Source organism: Silurus aristotelis (assembly GCF_946808225.1).
Source record: "Silurus aristotelis genome assembly, chromosome: 2".
Lineage (NCBI taxonomy): Eukaryota > Metazoa > Chordata > Actinopteri > Siluriformes > Siluridae > Silurus > Silurus aristotelis.
This window is the reverse complement of record NC_139575.1, coordinates 30795819-30818950: the sequence shown is the minus strand read 5'-3', so window position 1 is coordinate 30818950 and position 23132 is coordinate 30795819. Positions and strand designations below refer to the sequence as shown.

At 36.9% G+C, this 23132-nt stretch overlaps 1 protein-coding gene across 2 annotated transcripts in view; it reads right to left on the bottom strand.

Moving 5' to 3' along the window:
• The window catches only part of LOC310720646 (lysine-specific demethylase 6A-like), a 72738-nt gene extending 50316 nt beyond the window's left edge, over positions 1-22422 (bottom strand). For both annotated transcript variants that reach the window (XM_083531425.1, XM_083531426.1), the window contains exons 1-4: positions 21744-22422; positions 21551-21614; positions 3363-3471; positions 2988-3037 (exon numbers count right to left, since the gene is read on the bottom strand). In XM_083531425.1, coding sequence (XP_083387551.1) covers positions 2988-3037; positions 3363-3471; positions 21551-21614; positions 21744-21913 — 393 coding nt within the window. In that variant the 5' untranslated portion in view covers positions 21914-22422. The remainder of the gene's footprint in view (positions 1-2987; positions 3038-3362; positions 3472-21550; positions 21615-21743) is intronic.
• Positions 22423-23132: the final 710 nt, after the last annotated feature.

The window sequence follows — 23132 nt, the reverse complement described above, 5'->3', positions numbered from 1 at the left end:
TGTTAATTCATAGTTTTGATGCCTTCAGTGTGAATCTACAATTTTCATAGTCATGAAAATAAAGAAAACTCTTTAAATGAGAAGGTATGTCCAAACTTTTGGTCTGTACTGTGTGTATATATATATATATATATATATATATATATATATATATATATATATATATATATATATATATATATACAGTGAGGAAAATAAGTATTTGAACACCCTGCTTTTTTGCAAGTTCTCCGACTTAGAAATCATGGAGGGGTCTGAAATTGTCATCGTAGGTGCATGTCCACTGTGAGAGACATAATCTAAAAAAAAAAATCCAGAAATCACAATATATGATTTTTAAACTATTTATTTGTATGATACAGCTGCAAATAAGTATTTAAACACCTGTCTATCAGCTAGAATTCTGACCCTTAAAGACCTGTTAGTCTGCCTTTAAAATGTCCACCTCCACTACATTTATTATCCTAAATTAGATGCACCTGTTTGAGGTCGTTAGCTGCATAAAGACACCTGTCCACCCCATACAATCAGTAAGAATCCAACTACTAACATGGCCAAGACCAAAGAGCTGTCCAAAGACACTAGAGACAAAATTGTACACCTCCACAAGGCTGGAAAGGGCTACGGGGAAATTGCCAAGCAGCTTGGTGAAAAAACGTCCACTGTTGGAGCAATCATTAGAAAATGGAAAAAGCTAAACATGACTGTCAATCTCCCTCGGACTGGGGCTCCATGCAAGATCTCACCTCGTGGGGTCTCAATGAACCTAAGGAAGGTGAGAAATCAGCCCAGAACTACACGGGAGAAGCTGGTCAATGACCTGAAAAGAGCTGGGACCACCGTTTCCAAGGTTACTGTTGGTAATACACTAAGACGTCATGGTTTGAAATCATGCATGGCATGAAAGGTTCCCCTGCTTAAACCAGCACATGTCCAGGCACGTCTTAAATTTGCCATTGACCATTTGGATGATCCAGAGGAGTCATGGGAGAAAGTCATGTGGTCAGATGAGACCAAAATAGAACTTTTGGGTCATAATTCCACTAAACGTGTTTGGAGGAAGAAGAATGATGAGTACCATCCCAAGAACACCATCCCTACTGTGAAGCATGGGGGTGGTAGCATCATGCTTTGGGGGTGTTTTTCTGCACATGGGACAGGGCGACTGCACTGTATTAAGGAGAGGATGACCGGGGCCATGTATTGCGAGATTTTGGGGAACAACCTCCTTCCCTCAGTTAGAGCATTGAAGATGGGTCGAGGCTGGGTCTTCCAACATGACAATGACCCGAAGCACACAGCCAGGATAACCAAGGAGTGGCTCTGTAAGAAGCATATCAAGGTTCTGGCATGGCCTAGCCAGTCTCCAGACCTAAACCCAATAAAGAATCTTTGGAGGAAACTCAAACTCCGTGTTTCTCAGCGACAGGCCAGAAACCTGACTGATCTAGAGAAGATCTGTGTGGAGGAGTGGGCCAAAATCCCTCCTGCAGTGTGTGCAAACCTGGTGAAAAACTACAGGAAACGTTTGACCTCTGTAATTGCAACCAAAGGCTACTGTACCAAATATTAACATTGACTTTCTCAGGTGTTCAAATACTTATTTGCAGCTGTATCATATAAATAAATAGTAAAAAAAAATCATATATTGTGATTTCTGGATTTTTTTTTTAGATTATGTCTCTCACAGTGGACATGCACCTACGATGACAATTTCAGACCCCTTCATGATTTCTAAGTGGAAGAACTTGCAAAATAGCTGGGTGTTCAAATACTTATTTTCCTCACTGTATATATATATATATATATATATATATATATATATATATATATATATATATATATATATATATATATATATATATATATATATATACACACACAAACTTTTTATTCAACAAACTTTTAAATTTTTAGCTTGACTGAATCCTCTACTCATGTCGTCACTATCCTATTCACATGCTATTAGAAAAAAAAAACAACCTGAACTGCTCAGATTTAAAAAAAAAAAAAAAAAAAAAAAAAAAAAAAAGATATTTCAAGTTACTTTGGATAAAAACGTGTCAAAAGCCATAAATGTAAATGTAAAACTAAGTTCTCAAAGTTGTTGGAAACAGGAAAAATGGGCAAGTATAAGGAGGACCAAAGGTCTTACACCTTGACAAAAGGTTACAAATTGTGATTGTAAGATAACCAGGTCAGAACATCAGGTGAAATGGCAAAAGGGTCATGGGTGTCAAGGCTCAATGATGTGTGTGGGGATCAAATGCTAGCACTCCAATACCAAAGAAGAGTTACTACAGCACGAACTGCTGAGAACGCGATGGAAGAAGGTAGGCCTAATTTAATGCATCATGTTTTCTTTCACATCAAGTAGACGGCAGAGGGAAAACTTTATCTTGCCAGGAACATCAACTATGGTAGGAAGGCAAGTCATTAGAGGCAGCGTAACGGTTGGGTACGGGCATCCATGTGAATTTTACTTTGACACATACGACCTACCGAAACCTACGTTGAAGACCTAGTTCACCAAATCACGTGGTATTTCATAATAAAAGTGACCATTTAGCAGCAGAATAATGCGCCCTGCCACACTGCAAATATCGTTCTGAAATGTCTTGTGAAACACAACAGAGTTTGATATTGAATTGGCCTCCAAATTGTCCAGAATCTTAATCCGATCAAGCATCTAAAGGAGGTGCTGTACAAATACGACTGATCCATGAAGCAACATCGGAGCTTGAAAGATCTGCTGTTAAAGTCTTAGTGCAAGATACCACAGCACACCTTTAAAGGGTCTTTTGGAGTCCATGCTTCAACAAACCAGAGCTGTTTTGGGTACACAAGGGGAACCTTCACACTATTAGGCAGACATTAAATGTATGGCTGATTGAGGTAGAGCCGCAGTAACCCCAACAGTTCCCTGGCAAGTATTTTTTTTTTAGCATTATATTAATCAGTGGTCACGTTACAGCAGTTGCATTTACCTTCCAGTAGTCTGACTGTAAACTGTAGTACCTCTGGTACGCCGATAATGCTGCAATAAATAAAAAAACACAAAACACATTGTTATCAATTCAGCTCTCTGATGCAACAAGAACAAAAAATATGATTACCTTTCTCTTCAAAAATATCTATCACTGTTATTTTTCTCAATACTGTATAAAATTTCCACACATCACTAGTAATCACTAGGTATTGAAGATTATCGTTATTTTAAGTATTACATGTCTCAGAACAAGCACAATCAACAGGCACAAGCAGAGTGAGAAGAGGAGAGACAGAGAAGCCGGAAGAAAGATAGAAATGAAGAAAGGCAGAAACTTGAAAGACAATAGAGGGAAATGTTACATGAAGCTCACCTTTTGAGTAATCCTCCAGTAAAAGATTAAAGTGACCCAGCTGGCAGAATAACTCTGGGTCGACTTTTCCTTCAGCTTTCAGGATCAGAGATTCATAGCAGCGAACAGCCTGGAAAGGGGAGAATGTGTCAAATGTTGACAGTGCTTATAAACAAATTAAATAAAACAATAAGGCTGCAGAACAGCTCAAGTTTCAAATATCCCTTTAATGTCCAGGATGGTCCACTTGGACTTGGTCAGAGCAGCATGCAGCTCTCAGCTTCTTTTTATACATACACTACTTTCTACTTCTGCTTCTAGTCACCTCTCTGGCCTAGTTCAGTAAATATAATGTGGGAAAGCAAGCGCAATCAGGTGAGAGGTATTTAAAAAAAAAAAAAAAACAATAAAATAAAATAAAAATTTTAAAAAGAGAGAGAGTGCAAGAGGAAGAAAAAAAATAATAAATTCATAAATGTTTTTGGACAAATGACCAAAAATGTACTTTTGCTACTTTGATGCTTATTTTTTTTATTCCAGGTTTATGGTCTAATATGATACTGAGCCATTTGAACATATTGCTCCATCAGTTTGTTGTTTTGCTACAGGAAAATTCACAATGATCCCAATGCAAAGCCGAGAAGACTCGTTTATACATGGTGTGTGCAAGCAGAATTGCGGCAAGATAATTACTGTTTAAATACACTGTGCACCTTAAAAGTCAAACTATCATCAAACTTTCCAGTCAGTGTTATGGGTCTCAATTTATAAAAAAAAAAGAAAAAAAAAAAAAAAAGGATGATTTAAAAGTTTCTGTTTAGCAGAGGTAAACAGATGGGGGAAAACTATAGTGGTGCTCCAGGACATGATTGTAGGGGTGGATATTAAACAGCTTTAGATTATAAAAAGTCAGTAAAAGATTCTAGTGCTCATTCAATGTGTTTTGAACTGTGATGCATTCAGTTAGGGACAAAGGTAAAGACGTGGCAAGTTAGCATCTTTTTGAAATGTTAGTTTGGCTATTTATTATATACATGTCTATATACCTATTAATCCCATATGTGGCCCTACACAGATGTAGTCATGTGAAAATGAAAGTACACCCTCTTTAAATTCTTTGGTTTTACATATCAGGACATAATAATCATCTGGTCCTTTGAAGGTCATAGAATTAGGTGAATACGACGACGGATGAACGACACATGACATTAATTAAGAGGCTAAGTGCCACTATTTAAATGCCCTTGATTAATTACCAGTAAGTGTGACCTCCTCTATAACCCAGCCATTAGGGAGGCACAAGCCAGTGCACACTTAGTGCCTGTCCCAAGCCTGGATAAATGGGGAGGGTTGCGTAAGAAAGGGCTTTCAGTGTAAAAACATGTGCCAAATCAAACATGCAGATCACGAATACGGATGATCCGCTGTGGCGACCCCTAATGGGAGAAGCCCAAAGAAAGAAAGTGTGACCTCTTCTATAAAAGCCTATACATCTATAACAGGTTTAGCAGTTTGCTGGTATGGAGCATTCAGGTGTGTGTTAATACAGTGCCATAAAGTAAAGACACCAGCCATACATTTTTAATACCTGGCTTTGTCATTTTAGATAAATTTTTGTAAATAAATAAAAATGCACTGTATTGTGCATGTTGATTTGAGAATTCATCTAAGAATTCAAACTATACACTTGTACCCACAAAACCCGATGCAAACAAGTGCAGCGTTAAAATACTCGTGTGTGTGTGTGTGTGTGGGTTGCAGGAGAATAAAAATGAAATCACGTGACTACCGCAAATAAGTTTTTGTTTTTAGTAATTTATTTAAAAAAAAAAAATTATGTATCTGCTGCACAAAAGCAATAATGGCAACTAAAATGAAAGAAAACGATTTACAGGCACAAGGTCAGAAGCGAACTATCGCGCGGTTCATGCGCTGTAACTACTAGAGCACACCGAGGCAACAATGTCTGTCTCAAGTCTGTCCACAAGACAGCGAAGAATCGCTGAGTGCTACAGATATCACTTTATTATTAAAGAAAGCCAAATCAAACATGCGGATGGTCCGCTGTGGCAAACCCTAACGGGAGAAGCCGAAAGAAAGTTTTATTAAAAAAGGATCATACAACACAAAACCTTGGGCTGTTTTTTATATCGTTTCAGTTGATATTTTATGTTCTGAAAAGTTCCTTGTTAATTATTTACTTAAAAAGTGAAGCTCAAATGAAATGATACGTTTATTTTATGTTTATTTTTCATTCATATTTAAAAGTGAAGCAAGAAGCTTCAGTCAGTGCATTGAAAATAAAACTACTTATACATTTTTCCTGCGGGAGAAAATTATTTTTATTTTTTTATTTTTTTTGCGGGAGCGGGACAGAACCTTGCGGGAGCAGGACTGAAAAGTTCATCCTGTGCAGGTCGCTAATGTGTAGCATAGGTCATCTGCATTTTTTCTAGTTTTACAAAACAAAAAAAAACAAAAACCACAGTTTAGCTTTTCATTACAGTTCAGACGGTGTTGGACTACATGCGCTTTCTCTTTGCTCAATGAATGTTTAGAACACAAATTTTTACATATAGTAATTGGCATAATATGCAAAACTTATTAATAAATGTTATATGCTGTTTCGTCTGTAAGAAATTAAAATGACATATTGCACCATAAAAAAAAAATCCACAAAATGCAACATGAACCATTAACTGACTAAGTTTTCTTTTGCTTACACACTGAAACTCCGATACAATCCATTTGCAGTTTTGTTTTACTATACAATCTGCCATAATTTCTAATGAGCCAGATTTACTTAAACAGATCTAACTCATTGCTGACGGCTTTTATTCACTCACAAAACAAAAGTTTAGGTTGTGGGCCATAAAATGGGCAGAGCAACAGTCATATGATTTCACAGGAACCATAAGGCTGATCAAACTAAAAAATCTGTGACCCCCAATCATGTGCTAATTTGTACGTGGATTATTGATGGCTTAATTACTAAACACCAGGGGTATGTTGCACACAAAAAAAAGACAAAAATTCTAAGAAAAACTAAATTCTGATTCAGCCATTGAAGCTATTAAAAACTGCTGTTCAAAGCATTTATACCTACAATTTATATAATCTCAATAAAATGCTAAATGTCTCATCTTCCAATCGGTTCGCGTGCTGGTTTACTGAAATCAACAATGATTGATCACATGGATTTAAAACAAATTACAACCACACATCCAGAAGAGCGCTCTGGACAGGTAAACACAGAAGATGCTGCAGAATGAAATAATGGAGGGCGAGGAAGAAAAAAAGCAAGAGGAGAGGAGAAGATTCATCTGGAAGCCCGTTTCCACCACATAAAAAAAAAAAACAACAAATAAATAAAATTACTTTACACACTGAAAATTAAATGGGCTACAATCAATAGAAACAAATGGTATCAAACTAAGCTTCTGATCCCTGGAGAGAACTCTGTCTAACAATCATCTCTGGAGAAGACGAAGCAAGACAGATGAAGCAGAAGAGCCTCGTTCATACACCAACAGCTTCAAACTTCAGGCTAAAAACATTGATTTAGTTAGTTAGTTAGTCAGTCAGACAGACGTGAAGGTGGCAAACACTATCTATATATCTATATCTATATCTATATCGAGAGAGAGAGAGAGAGAGAGAGAGAGAGAGAGAGAGAGAGAGAGAGAGAGAGAGAGAGAGAAAGATAGTTGTATGCAAAAGTTTAGGAACCCCTGACAATGTCCATGATTTTCATTTTAAATATTTGGGTGTTTGGATCAGCAATTTTATTTTGATCTATCAAATAATTGAAGGACACAGTAATATTTCAGTAGTGAAATAAGGTTTATTGGAGTAACAGAAAATGCGCAATATGCATCAAAACGAAATTAGACAGGTGCATAAATATGGGCACCCCAACAGAAAAATCACATCAATAATTAGTAGAGCCTCTTTAAACAGAAATAACAGCCTCTAGATGCTTCCTATAGCCTGTAATGAGTGTCTGGATTCTGGATGAATGTATTTTGAACCATTCCTCCTTACAAAACATCTACAGTTCAGTTGGTTTGATGGTTGCCGAGCATGGACAGCCCACTTTAAATCACCCCACAGATGTTCAATGACATTCAGGTATGGGTACTGGGATGGCCATTCCAGAACATTGTACTTGTTCCTCTGCATAAATGCCTGAGTAGATTTTAAGCAATGTTTTGGGTCGTTGTCTTTTTGAAATATCCAGCCCCGATTTTCTCAACATTATTCTCAAGAATCTGCTGATATTAAGTGGAATCCATGCGACCCTCAACTTTAACCGGATTCCCAGTATCGGCACTATACCAAAATGCTAAATGTTATATTCAACAAATAATGTTGGTAATTATAATTAGAGAGCTGCTTGGTTGCTTTGCACTGCTTTCCTGCCTTGCATTTGCACCATCTGCTGTTCAGGATGTTCGCCCTTTCGCAAAGGGGCATGGAAAATGTGAAATTAGAAAATTAGAAATTAGGGCTGCCAATAGCTGATATACGATGCAGATTATTTTTGTCTGATACATTTTGCCCCTCATCTCATTAAATCAGTTAAGCAATTAAAGCGTGACACAGAAAACTGCTTAAGCATTTATTAAACAACACAAGCCTCTCCAATCAGTGCACTTGTCACCATGATTTGCTTCCCGTGCCTACATGTAGCCTAAACTACAGCTGGTTAAAGGCTCGCTAACAATAGAGATCCCTGAAGTTACTCCAAGTATCTGTTAGTAGTGACTGCTGCAGGTTTAAACACTGATTGCTTTATATATATATTCACAGTTCAAGCTTTTCTGGTTTCCCTGTTTGGATGCCAAATACAGGCAACTGGCACCTGCTGAAATTATTCGACTGGCAGATTAAATCAGTCGACATCTAAAGTCAATACTTTTGTTCTATTGCGTTCAAGTTCAAACTGTCTGAGGCTGACAACTAAAAATTATATAACCAGCATATATGTATACATGTCATGTACAACAACACATATGAGGAGCCGTGTTTTAATTTTGAATTACAGAAAAATTTGGAATATCCAATTACACAAAAAAATAATAAAAAGAATGAAGACCTATTAAAAAAAAAGCCCCTATAATGTCTAACATGTCAAAAACTCTAACTAACTGGTAAACTGGCCAAACACCTCTAATCTATTAACAACTGGGAACAATACCATCTATTTATTATACAAAAATATTAATATAGTTTAATTACAATTTCAACTATGCTGCAAAATTATCAAAATCTATTAGCTAATAAAAAAAATAAGAGGGGCCAGTGATAACACAAGACACTCCAATTTCAGTGACTGTGTTTTAGGTTGCGGACATTCTGAAAAATGCACCACTGCCCCACTCTGTCATAATGTGCAAGTTTCTGTAAGGTATCCCTTTACATGGTTCTACTCATACTTCCCTCAAATCTGAGCAATATCCCCACTCCTGCCAATAAGCGCCATCCCAAAATATGATGCTACCACCAACATGCTTCACTGTTTCATTCACCATCTTATAGTCTAAGTCAGGGGTGTCAAACTTAAATTCACAGCGGGCCAAAATTACAAACTGGGACGAAGATGCGGGCCAAACTCAATATTTATTAAAAAATTGTATGTTGTATGTAATGTTGAACCCATTTATATGGAAACAAACTTTAGTTTTGCGTAAACATTAAATCTGGAACAACCAAAGCTTATTATAAACACGAGAAATTAAATTTAAAATAAAAAAAACACATCAGTGGTATTCATTTCTTATTATGTCTATCAAAAGCCTTTCGAGTTCCTTTTTAATGTAAATCTTTTTTTACAGGCCAACAACAAAACAACCAAAAATAATAATTTCCTTCAATTAAAAAAAAAAAAAGTGTATGAACACAACATTCAAGCTCAGTTTGCTACACTCTGATGCACATTGGTTCAAGCCAAATACCTGCATTTGTTCTTAGATGCAAATGCATCAATGTCTGGGTTTAGGCTCTGAGCTGAGGAAATCCTCAGGATTGAGTGAAGGTGTTCATCAGTGGGACGACTACTTGGTGGTGTTTTGTTCATCTACATCAAAGAGAACAGTTGCTCACATAGATATGTGCTGCCGAACATAGAGTGTGTTTGAGCAGCTTGGGCATGAAAATGGGGCAGCATGTTGGAGAGGAAAGATGGAAACTGTGCAGCACACACAGAGTCGTACTTTGACTGGAGCATGTCACTAGACTGGAGTTCAATCAGCTCCATTTGGAGGTTGGTTGGTGCGCTTTCCACGTCAACCACAAACGGATTACTGAGCAGATCAAATCTGGGCTTTAAAGTCAGCAAATCGCTGGGTAAACACACTGTTCGCCGAGTCGATGAGTACGCTGAGTTTCTCAGCAGTCTCGACTGACGCTGCAATGCACTAACATAGCATTCTGGGATTTGTAGTATTAGCGATATATGTGCTATATACTGGCGGGCAGCTCTAATACACATTTGATATGACCTCGTGGGCCAAATATAATTACACCCGAGTTTGACAACCCTGGTCTAAGTGTTCTTTCATCTATTTTATAGTAATAAAAACATGAATAGCTACAGATCCTGCCTTTAGAGCAGACAAACGTAAATATCTTTTCCTGATGCACACTAGTTTTCACTGTCCAAATATATTCATTGCTTTATCTGTTTGACGTGCACACAAAACATAAAATGGGGGCACAGAAGTTTTAATTAGTGAAATGTGTTGTTTATCAGTTTCATTTGTACTTTATTACTTTATTTCTTGTGGGGGTGAGAACAGAGATGAGCCAAAAAAGTTCTGGAACCAGGATTACCCTCTACCAAAGTGCTGAAAAGACCAAAATGTGGATAAAGAAAGGATTTGCTTATGATCCAAAACATATGAGCTCACTGGTCAAGCTCAATGGTTATAGTGTCATGGCTTGCCTTGCATGACTGATGCTGAAATGCTGTAAATCATCAGGATTGAAGAAGAATGATTTTGGAAATCTACATAAACATTTTGCATTATAGTTTACAGAGAAAATTATTAGTATATAAGTATTATATAAGTACTTCAAGACAGAAAGTGGACAATTTTAGGCTGACCAAGTCAATCACCAAAACTTAAACCAGTTGACCATGCACTTCACCTCCTGCAGAAAAGACGGAAAGGAGAAGCACCCCATAACAAACAAGTGCATAAATAAAAAATAAAAAATCAATGCACCAAAAGAAAAATGCAACAGTTGGGTGATTCATGCCAAACATGCTTTTCTTCTGGATTTTATTTCACTTACAATTCCAAAAATGTTAGAAAACATACCTAAACTATATGGCTAGTATGTGGGCAGCTGAGCATAATAACTATATTTTAGCCTTTTCAAACACAGGCATAAAGTTGGCCAGACATAATGTGATAGGATTTCCCTTCACTGGGACAAAAGGATCCAAACCTGTTCCAGCATGGAAATACTCCTGTGCACAATGTAAGGTTTATAAACTAAGAGCACATTAAAGATTGATAGATAAAAACACTCTAATGACCTTAACCCCAGACTGCACATGAGCTACTCATCTAAACATCAGTGCCCAACCATACTAATGTACTTCAATCGAATGACCTTCACAACCATTCTGTTTTTACGTCTGTGGTGTTGGAATGCAATATTCGGCAAACACATATGGATGCAATGATCCACATAGTTGTCCACATAGTGCACTCTACCAAAGCATAGTACTGTGCAAACGTCTAAGGCACAATAACTTGTCTTAAACAACGTTTAATTTATGGCTTCTCATCAGTAGAAACTATTCAGAATTATAACAAAAATTTCACAGGTTCAACATTTGAACCCAATAACACTATTATAACTGCAGTCATTAACTATGTGTTTGAAAATAAAAATACTATTTGTTTCTGGTTCAATCAATCATGCATAAAAATAAATAAATAAATAAATAAATAAATAAATAATTTAAAAGCAGTCGCCATCAGCATTAGAAATAAAAAGGATTGCACAAAATGAAGCTTTAATGAATGCACTTTTGGGGTCACTCAATAAAAGATGATTCTTTTTCCTCTCAAGGTTTTCTTGCTAATACTATACCAAGAGTGTTTTGGTATCCCACAAGCCTGCAAATTGGTAACTGGCTATAAATTCAAGTGATGCACCTTCATAAATAGTGCTATATAAACTGCTCATGTTGAAGAATCACTAGGGGTGTAACGTACACAGAATGACAGTTCGGTAAATACCTTGCTTTTCAAGTTACGGTTTGGTTCAATTTTGGTACAGTTAGGAAGAAGAAATGCAAAACATTATTGCCTGTAATTTTTTTTTTTTTTTATTAACAGTTTATTATTATTAATATTTGTGATCAACATTTGAACAGTTGACATTCTTAAAAAACTTAACAATAAAACTCCTGCTTAGTTAAATAATATATAAAATATTTTTATTATATTTTATAAAAATAGAATGAATCATTAATGCAATACAGTTTATAAAATTTATTATATTGCGTAATCAATTGAATTGCCATAAATTAAATACATTTACATAAATGGGAAAAAAGATTTAGATTACATTACATTTAATAGTTTACATTTGTTAGAGCTAATTTGTGTAATACAGATGTGTATGTGATGTGATGTACAGTGTATTTTCTAAAGATACGTTATACATGACTGTTCTAATTATTTCAGGATACTTTAACAGTCTTTATTCTGTGAATCCTTCATCAAACAAATCGTATTATCGGTACAGTGAATAGCCACAGTGAGTTTTAAATATTTTTATTATGATGTTTTTTTTTTTTTTTTAATTGCTCAAAGCGCAAGGCCGAGAATACACAAACTTGTCCACCACTATATACGTACTCAGATTTGTTCATGTACAAACTGGTCTGGAGCGATCAATATACTGTCAATCAGTGGGTATGGGCAAATCAACATTTAGAGCCAGACAGTGTTTGTTGTATAAGCAACCATTACTTTATAGCAGTTCACATCTGATTACTCACACACAAAGGTTTCTGGAGTAAGTTTTTGGCATGCCTTAGTCTCTGCAAAGTTTACGTTCTTTGATAGCTAGTTTTCTAATAGCTTTCACTCCGTGTGGCATTTATTAGACTCTTATAAACAGTATATAATAGTGAGTTCCTGAAAAGCATGAATTTGAGCAGTAAGTGAGTTTTTGCTAGAAATAATATTGATGCAACCGAAGATAAACACAGATTGTTCTTGCCAGCTTAAAGTTAAAATGCCTTTATTTCTGTAAAGATTTTTTTTTCCTGAACTACATTTTGTAAATTCACTCCTTCATTTTTATATAGCAGTGGATAAAAACTTGTAGCACACAGCAAGCCACTAATCAGGGCGGAGCACGCGCTCTGTTCTGAACTTGGTTTGATTGATGCTTGGTGGTATCTACTTAGCACAAACATAACTCCGGATGCCAAATTGCAACAACACCTGTGGCAACATTTATTTACACAATTTTTTTTGTAGTGGTTTGTGTACTTTGTCCATCACTGGTTACAAGGCCTATACAAATAACTTGTAACTAAATTAAGGTGTGTGCTACATTGTGACTGGCTGATTGTCCCCTGAAGTTAATTAGACAACAGCAGAAATCCACTCACTGATTAACGCGAAAGTATAACAGTTTTACTCCACTTCCAGCTTGCGGAACGGTTATTTGTATCAAACCCTGCTCCTATGGAAATCTAAGATGTGAATGTAAACTGTGTCTTTATGTAATAACAGTGGTACTGAAGAAGCACACCACAGCTCAAACACTAGTACATGTAACTTTTTAAAGTAATTATTATATGCGGGTATGGTTGGGACAAAAACTCGGCCATTGGAAATTCATTGTCATTGTGTAGGGAAACACAGTTAATGACCTTTTTTTGATTATATTGTGATCTTGTATATTGTGCAAATCTCAGCATTTAGCTAGTCATTTATCTGAAATATAGCTAGTTAGGCTAAACCAAAGCCTTTACACACGAGACATCAAAACATGAGTTAAATGAGTTATTAACATGTTGGTAAAACTTTGACAAAATGCACACACTAAGAGCATCATTATGCATCAATTTCAAGCAAATATCAATAATCTAAAACTAAATAAATGTGGTGTCTATAATTTATGCATATCTCAGTTAATTATTATACAAAATTAAATAAATTTTAGATGGTGAAATTTTTAAACCTGAATAAAATGTCTTATTTTAAAGCATGGTCGTCAACCTGCCATCTGCAATTATCATAAAAAACACAAAAGTTGATTTACACAATTTACAACTTACATTTTATTTTTTTACCGAAGCAGCCACTATAAGCTTTAAAATGTCCACATTAAATATAGTTAAACTCAATACCTGGTATTTGCATTTTTTTAAAGTAAACTAATACATAAATAGCCTGAATTAGGGTTATATATAGTTATATTCAGCAAAACAGCTTACCGTATTTTCCGGACTATAAGCCGCTACTTTTTTCCCCACACTTTGAACCCCGCGGCGTAAACAACAAATCGGCTAATTTATGGATTTTTCCTAGGTTTTTCCCGGTTTCACAAGATTCAAGCCAAAAAACTGAGCCCCATAACATTAGACCAATGAACTTGCCGAACGGGTTCAGGTGAACCAATTAAAACTCTTTATATATTATATCTTTATATTATATGTTATATGTTATATATATATATATATATATATATATAAAACATCATATTTTATGTTTAAAATAAAAATCTTTGTAAAATTCAGTGGGTGCAGCTTATATTTGGGTGCGCTTTATAGTCCAGAAATTACGGTATTTACATTTATTCCATTGTTTTTTTTGTTTGTTTGTTTGTTTTTTTATCCACTTAACCAAGAGACACCAATAAACTGAAGCATTGATTAGGCACAATTTCTCCAAAATGATTGATTTAAAAGAAATGTTTTAACTGAAACTGGCCAATAATAGACCTGGGAATGGGCTTCTTATTCCTGCCCCTTACTGAAGTCTTAACTCACCAACGTGAGTGGGTGAGTGCTGAGTGTATGCAGAACAAAACATACACACTGTTAAAAACTTGCAAAGCTGATCAATGCAGTTGAGTCCACCATGTGTGCACTGTCATTTCTATTTTATTAAACATCTTCCACTATTCAAATTTCTTTTTTCTTTTTTTTTTTGTTTTTAAAACACCCTGTTCAATGTATATTGAATTGTTGTTAGCAAGTCATCAAATTTTTATATAATTACGAAAACAAAAATCCAAATCACAAAAGATGCAAGAACAATAGCCATCTTTTTCTTAGACAAAATAAATAAATAAGCAACTAAGTGGACTAAAATTGCAACCAGTTAACACCATAAAAAAACAAGTGAGACAGTAAAGCAACCACTAGCAGCTTAAGCTGGGCTAAAAAACAGTCAAGAAACAAGAGTGATACCAACAACAGATCATAACTTATTGCAAAATCTAACACTATCAGAGTTTCATAATGCTTTGTTGTTTTGTGCGTTTCCTCGATGCAAGGCATCTCTCACTCCAAGTTAATCGGAGACTCTCCGGTCAGTCAGACTGCTTCCTCCTATTTCCTCCACTGTACAGATGCACGCTGGAGCCACATGCTGCATCAGAAACACCAAGGAATCATCTGAAGTCGAGTTAACCTCTACACTGATTGTTGCTTACGATAATCTACATTAAAGCTCAAAAAAATAAGTAAAATCATTACTCATAAACAAAATATTTGCTACAAATGTGACATAATCCTACTCACAGGCAATCATACTACCACCTTTTCCATGTCAAATATCCTGAATAAACTGCTGTTTTCTGAAATATTTCTACTAATAAAACAAATGTGTATATTTTTTAAAGTGTTGTGTAGCCCAATACAAAAACAGACAAACTATATGGACAAAAGTACTGGGACATCTGACTCTCAGCCATATGTGGTTCTTTCCTAAAACTGTTACCACAACGCTGAAGGCACACAATTGTATACGATGTCTTTGGATGAGGTACCATTAAAGTTTCCCTTCACTTAAACTAGGAAACCCAAACCCTTTCCAGCATGGCAATACCTGTTAAAAAAAACACTGCAAACTCCATCAAGAAACCCATTGCATGGGACGGAGTGGAAGATCTCCTGCTCTGCTGATCTCAACCCTATTGAACACCTTTGGGATGAACTGGAACACTGCGGACTGAACCGCACTACCTGACCTTACCAATGCCCTTGTGGCTAAAGGAGTAGATGTCTAATGAAACATCTTACCAGAAGAGTGGAGAGAATTATAAGAGCAAGTTGGGACGAAATGTGGAACTCGATGCTCAAAAAGCATGTACCATGTAAAGGTGTCTGCAAACTTTTCCCAATATAGTGTATATTTCCACTTCATTTTATAATCAAAATCCACATTTGAATCACAATTTATATTTATTATTGAGGACAATGCATTTCTGGCAAAAATGTAATTTAAACAACACGTCACTTGCTGAATATTTTCACCCAAATCTATAATCCAAACACCTTATAAATAGCATCAATTATTAATACTACAATGAGGTGATTAAATACACTGCTTCCTGCATAATACTGAGCACCAACAATAAAAATTTAAACCATGTGCACAATAAACACTTCTTACCCAGCATTACTGCAGTATAATCTATTATTGCATCTTCCCTAAATGGCTTTCTTGACTTTTTCAGGCTAGCAATTTTGGACAATTAAATCATATACGGTTTCTATTTGATATTGGAAAGAATATAAGCAAGGAAAAAGATACAGAATATCAACAAAAGTCTGTAGAAACCTGACCGTAAGATTTGCTTTTTCAACATCTCATTCCACATTTAGTCCTCATTTGCTGTCAAAGGAGCCTCCACTCTTCTGGGAAGATGCTCCACTAGATTTTTGGAGTGTGCTCCTGAAGATGTGTTCATTCATGCACAAGGGCTTTAGATACTGATGTAGAGTAAAGAGACCTGGGGTGCGGTCAGCATTCAAATTCGTCCCAAAAGGTGTTCAATAGGGACGTTTAATGTGACATTTAACATGTGTTTTCTCAAACGTTAATAATCGGCTAAAAAAAAGTTTTTGTGCAACATTTTGTTTGGATGCACGAGCGTGTATAATATACATATAATACACGCTCGTGCATCCAAACAAAATGTTGCACAAAAACTTTTTTTTTAGCCGATTATTAATGTTTGAGAAAACACGTTAAATGTATGGTCTCCTCAACTGCACCTTTAGAAAGCAAATTAACACGGCTGTACCCAGCATCAGTAGTATTTATATAAAAAAAACTGCTGCAAAAATATCAAAGCTTTTAAACTTTATATACAGAAGTTCTTTCTTTGGATGAATCAACATACATATTTAATTGTTAAACTATTAAGACTGACTCTACAGTTTTGCTGTTTTAAGGGTAGAAATACATCATAGTCAGCTGGCTAGCTTGTTCCTAATAAAAAGGTAAATAAAAGGGATGCACCGAAATGAAAATTCTTGGCCGAAACCGAAAACCGAAAAAGAGGAAAGCAAGACCTAAAACCGAAACACAGAAAGAAATTATTATTACCATTGCATTTATGGCTATGACTGTGTACTAACCTTACTAAATCAAGGCATTTCAATTTTTGTTTCAAAGAATAAATCAATTACAAATTATGAAAATATCTATTTATAGCACATTGCAACAATGCACAGGATAAAATAAATTAAAATTCAAACCTAAATGTTTAACTTAAATGCACTCATGTGTACATTAAATAATAATGTACAGGCCCTCTGGCCTGCTGAAAGGTTGTACAATTAAATATGTTCTTTCATAAAAACAAAGTGCATTCAGAACAAGTGCAACTGCTTAAAGATACAACAATACAACACTATCACTGGGAAACTTCCTGCCTTTTTAAAAACGTCCGCCGCAGACGGAGTGCGCATGCTCGGAGGGGTTTTGCTTCTCTGTGCCGCGTTTCTCTCATATTCAGCAAAGCGATCGGATGTTTGGATTTCAGGTGATAAATTAAACCCGCCGTGGAGAAAGTTTTTGCAGACGCACCCCCTCTTGAAATTTCGGCATTACATGTTTGCAAATCGCTATCCGTGGGTCTTTCTCAGATATACTGAAATACGTCCACACCGCAGACAAGCACGTGCAGGCAGCGGTTTCTGTTTGCGTCATCACAACAAACTGTTTCATGCACTTTAGGGCCATTTTCGGCCGAAAATTTTCGGTGGCCGAATATTCGGTGCATCCCTAGTAAATATCCATCAAACCCCTCACCAACACCCACCCACACACACACTGAACATTGAGCTGGAATGTTTAAAAATGTAAGCTAAAATTAAACTTTTTTCTTCTACATTGTTACACTTGGCTTTGCTATTCCACCTTTTTTTGTATAATGACAATTTCCGTTGGGATTTGGCTTGAGGAAATTTCCAGTATTAGGGGACTGCTGATGATTTTTAGTTTTGGACTGTTTTTGGGTTAATGAGAATAATACTAGGATCAGTTAAATAAATCACTAAAAACACTGGTTTTGGGATTCGCAGCCACTTCAAATCAGACACTGTCTTGGGTAATTTTTCATACTTGCACGAAAAAATGCTGAGAATCCAAGAGAAACTTCACCATGTGGCTGCGACACTATTAATAAATAAATAATAATCTAATGAGCCCACTGCCTACAATATTTTGCAAACTCATACATCAAAGAGCATGGAATTGTGCATTCAATCCATAGACAGGTCCGAACGATGCAATGTGAAAGCAGAAAAGCAATCATGATCGCACTCAAACAAACACGACTGTTTCTGGTGGCAGACACAAGTGCTGTTAACATCTATTACAATCACAAGCTTTTTATTAACATTCAATAACATATTCTATGTCCATACTTTGTAACACTTCCCATGCTAAAACTCCAGCATGTGGTATAACAATGTCCTGCCAGTGAGAAGTGTAACTCCCAACCTGTATGCTCAAATAAAAAGGAAAAAACAAAACAAAAACACAAACAAACAAAAAAACAACGTACGATACCATTTCTGGAGATTCATTTTATGGGGATGGTGAATGATGCATTTCATTGAAGCCATTACTTTCTACGAAATGGCAAAGCATTAGCATAGAATAATTCAAGCAAAACCTTCTGGTCATCAAAAACCATAGCAGCAAATTTATGTATTAAAATAAAAATAACAACTGTTCAGATTCCTTTACATTTTTAGTTTTTTTTTATAACCACACTTCTCATGAATAGCAAGGCCTCAAAAACCCCATTCACACCTGCCATTAAAATGCATTTGGAGTGATCAGATCACATCTGGTATAAGGAATGGGCCCGTTGCGACAACTTGTAATTGGCCCTTATTGTTTTCATTCAAGAAAAGGCATCACAGACAATTCTTTATTCTGCTGCATTTATTAGCTGCAAGATATTGCTCCAGGAATCCTCTCTCATCCTCTCTCTGTTTCTAACAGAATGAGAAATTCGACAATAAAAAAAGCTATTTTCAAACCGAACTGCAGTCATTTTTCAGCTATAGCAATAGCACAGCTAATTGTTCGGTGCTTTGTTGCTCTTCGGGACGAATTGGGCCACATTTTTATTCCTCGTCACCGCTGAAACTGAGACACATCTGACCCCATTCACACCTGTACTTAGTGCTTAGTGCTCCACTTATGATCACCAAGGATGCATGTTAATGCAGGTGTGAAGAGGGTCTTAAAGAGTTCATTTAACTCTGACTGAAAAACAGTTGTATGAACAAGGAGGATATTTGTCAAATAAAACGTGGGAATAAAACGACCATTGCCACAAGTTTAAACCGACATAATTTGTGCACTTAGACCAACATTTTTTTTTCTCCAAAGGAAGTGTCAACTTTGAGACTTATTCAGTAAATAAAACAAAATAAATAAAGAAATAAAGAAATAAAAATGTCTAGGAACAAATCCCAACATCAGCACCTGACCTCACTAATTCTCTCATAACTGACTCCGAAAAAACACGTTCCAAAATCTAGTGGAGGCCCTTCCCAGAAATGTGGCGGTCATGGCAAAGATGGACTATGATGTACATACAATATCACATCATCAGACGTGGGCTTGATTAGTCAGCAGTCCACAAAATGTTGTCGTGTCGCAAGCATGATTCTGGTCAGGCACAACTTTCAGTTTTCTAGTTTACAATGCTGTTTCTAATCAAACAACCCAAAAGCAGAACACTTCATCATTGGTTAGTTTGCTCCAAACTAAAAGCTACGTAGTTGACATACAGACCTTGAAACTTAAATAGATGAAGAGCTTGTCACAACATGAAGTCCTTTTTGAACTGACCAGTTGACTGACCAGTATTTACTTCATCCTTGAGGAACAACTAAACCTGAGGCAAGTTTAAAGAACAGATTATACTACTGTTGCTTTCAACCTCTCCTGTTAGGGGTTGTCAAAGATTATTTCTTTCCATAAGAAACAAACAGTAATGTACAATTTAAGTGTGAAGTGTTTTTTTTCAGCCATATACATTACACCGTATAAACACAAAACTAACTACGCTACATAAAGTGTGCCTGTGCAAACACAAACATTATAACATTTACATAACTTCTCTGTAAAGCTGTTTTGCAACAATGTCCATTGTTAAAAGCACTATACATATAAAACTGAACTGACTTGCCATTGATCACAAATCTATTGGTCAGACATCATCTTGTGACGTTTTGTAAATGTTTTGAGAGTTTTAGCTTCAGTCAAAAACATACCAGCAACTAAACACCACTTGTTAAAGCTCAGAAGTGATTTGTACAAAAGATGATAAATTTTAGTTTTCCAGTGGTGTTGCTCCTTAAAAAAAAAAAAAAAAAAAAAAAAAAAAAGTGTCCAGAATTCCAAGAAAAGCACAAAGCGCCATCACCATACCTGTGTAAGTGTAACAAATAACCAACTATTACATACAGTCTCTTCAAATCAGAAACACGGTATGAGGTTCCCGTCATATGCAACACTAAAAAGGGGTTTTGTACGCAATATTAAGACTTTCTAATTAACTTTATTAAGAAGTTTCCACCCCCCTTGTAGTGTTTAACCCCTGCTGTCACACATCTCAGGGAGACACAGCCAAGTGGAAAGCACAATCATGAACACTGACACTCATACAGTACAAATCATGTATACGTGTTTGTTTTGTTGTTGTTGTTATTTACACCACTGTAACTGAGGGCAGGCTTCACCTGCACCACTCCTCACTCCCCCCGACCCCGCCATCTTGAGCTGGCCCAAGCTGACATTACTCCCAGACCCAAATCAGAGTCTCTTTCCAAGCCTGTGCTCGCAGCTCACTTGAGAAGATGGTGCATGGCAGAAGCTCCACCACAACATTCACTGATGCAACACCGACAAAAGCAACTTGGTGCCCAGTGCCAGTCCAAAGCACACCATGGCCTTTCACCTGCGCCCCGTCAACATGAAACAATCCAGCAGAGCACATTAAAGCTGATCAGTGCGCACTGCACGGTACATGATGCATGTTGAAAACTGTTGCTGAAACACATCATTCTAATGCAACCATGTATCTCCTGATCCTCCCGCAAGCTATCCGGGTTAAAGCTTGAATGAGCTACGCTAACGTGAGTTAGCTCTCTACAAGCCTGTTAGCGTTAAATAGTGCAAACACACCGGGAAACTTGTTCAGACAGAAACAGCATTATTTCTTCAATATGTCCAGGAAGGACATGTTGGGAAAGGGGAAATGTCTATCTTTTTAACACGCAGAGAAAGAGTGTAACATTAGCAAAGGGGGTCCAGTGATTCTGCTTGATACCGAGCTCCCGGTTCTCCTGCTGTATGCAAACTTGGTCGTGCAATGAACCTGAAAGCTTGTTTTTATAGAATAAATAGAGAAGCTCTGAACGCACTGCGCAAATTCTGCTTTACCTGCACAACTGTGCTGAACTAGCCAGCGTGTTAGCCGGACTTGGGGCAAAAATACGAGCGTTGCGCAGCTACAGGGGCTGCTTACTAGTGTGCGCACATCGGATTCAAACTTCTACCGCAAAATGTGCGCCATTGCCCGTGTTGAAATGGTATTGTGCAAAAGAGGTGGTGTGAACGAACATGGTGCACTGGAAAAAAAAAAAAAAAGACCGACTGAGGGAGTTGACCCAACTTGCTAGCTACCTTTAAAAGCAAGGCCTTCGTTCTGGCGCCATCTTCATGAAGCCTCAGAAATCCAAACAGTGAGCTGCAAGCAAGAACACAAACAGGCTCGGTGTCAGTGCATGGCGTTTACTACATCTATTTTGTTCGCTAGGTCAGGCAGAGGAAACGATTCATTTTTTTCAGGAGACACCAGTAAGACTGCGTTTCTGACCTGTCAATTCCAGCTAAACTGGCCCTCTCTTGCGCTGTCAGCCTAGGAAAGTCCTCCTCAGTCTCATTCGCTTTTCCCGCCGCCATTTTCTTTTCCTCATCACCAGCAGCGCCGAGGCTTCGAGCAGCTGCGCAGGCGGCGACGGCGAGCGACACTCGGCACGACTGCATGGAATCGCGCCGACCGAAGCCGAAACGCGAAATCGGCGACGTCCAAACAAACAAAAAAAGGCCGCGGGGGAAAAACAAAAAAGGAGCTGAAATTTTTTTTTCTCCAAACTTTTGGCTGAATGTAGAACAAAACGCGGCCGTGGATCCTTGCGGGAAATGAGTTTTATCTCCCAGTTGCTTCTTCCTCTCACATTCTTTAATGCACGAGTGCGGTGCAGGAAAGATGCATGAATTGATTACACGAGCTCCATTGCGGCAATGAATTCACTTTACACAAAAATAACTTTTTTTTTTTTGGCCACCAGAATAAAATTGTTATAATTGTGTCACATAGGCGAACCCACGCCGTTGCCTTGACCACGCCCACTCTGGTGAGACTAGCCAATAGCAGGTGTTCAATGGATCATATGACTTCATGTTCTCCTCCTAAATCCTCCCTAAATGCTTTTGGACTTTACGTCCCTGTTTGTGGATGTATTATAATCAGTGGATTTATTAAAAGAAAAAAAAATGTTTTGCTTTCAATTATTTTGTCTGATATTTGAGATGGAAAAAAAAGCAAAAGTGTGTAATTTCCAACGCGCTCAGTGTTGGCAAAACCAAAACCTTTAAAGGAGTTTATTATTTTATCTATTTAATCAGTTTTAATCAAACAACCGCTTTTCGTAAATGTTATGCAATTCTGTTAGTTTAGTTTGATGAGTGTCTTTGTTTTTATTTTGCTTTTTTTTTTTTTTTACCCACAATCTATATAACAGTACCGTCTATCTAAGTGCTCTGTGTTAGTCAGCTCTGAATTGCACTGTATTGTATGCTTGCATTTTGCAACAGTTTTGCACGCCGGATAATACAAGCATGATAACAATGATTACAATTTGTATTATTTCATGCCAGAAACCCGGACACATTCTAATATTTGAGCTCTTGACGTGGCAACGCATCACACAGTGGGTAGGCGGTGCGCTCAAGTCCCAGCTGTCAACAGCGTCTGACGTGGTGATGTAACAGTGTAACGTTAAACACGTCCAAAATGGCGGAATAACACCTGGGATGTGTGCGCGCGCGCGTGTGGGATTCATCTATAAACTTTATTTTATATACAGTTCAGTGGAGAAGCTTTGAGCAGGTGTGAAACATGCTATACAGTGAAAATGCGTTTTAAAATAGAAGTGTTAATGGTTTATATTGATCAGTTAACAAAATGGAAAATAATGAACAG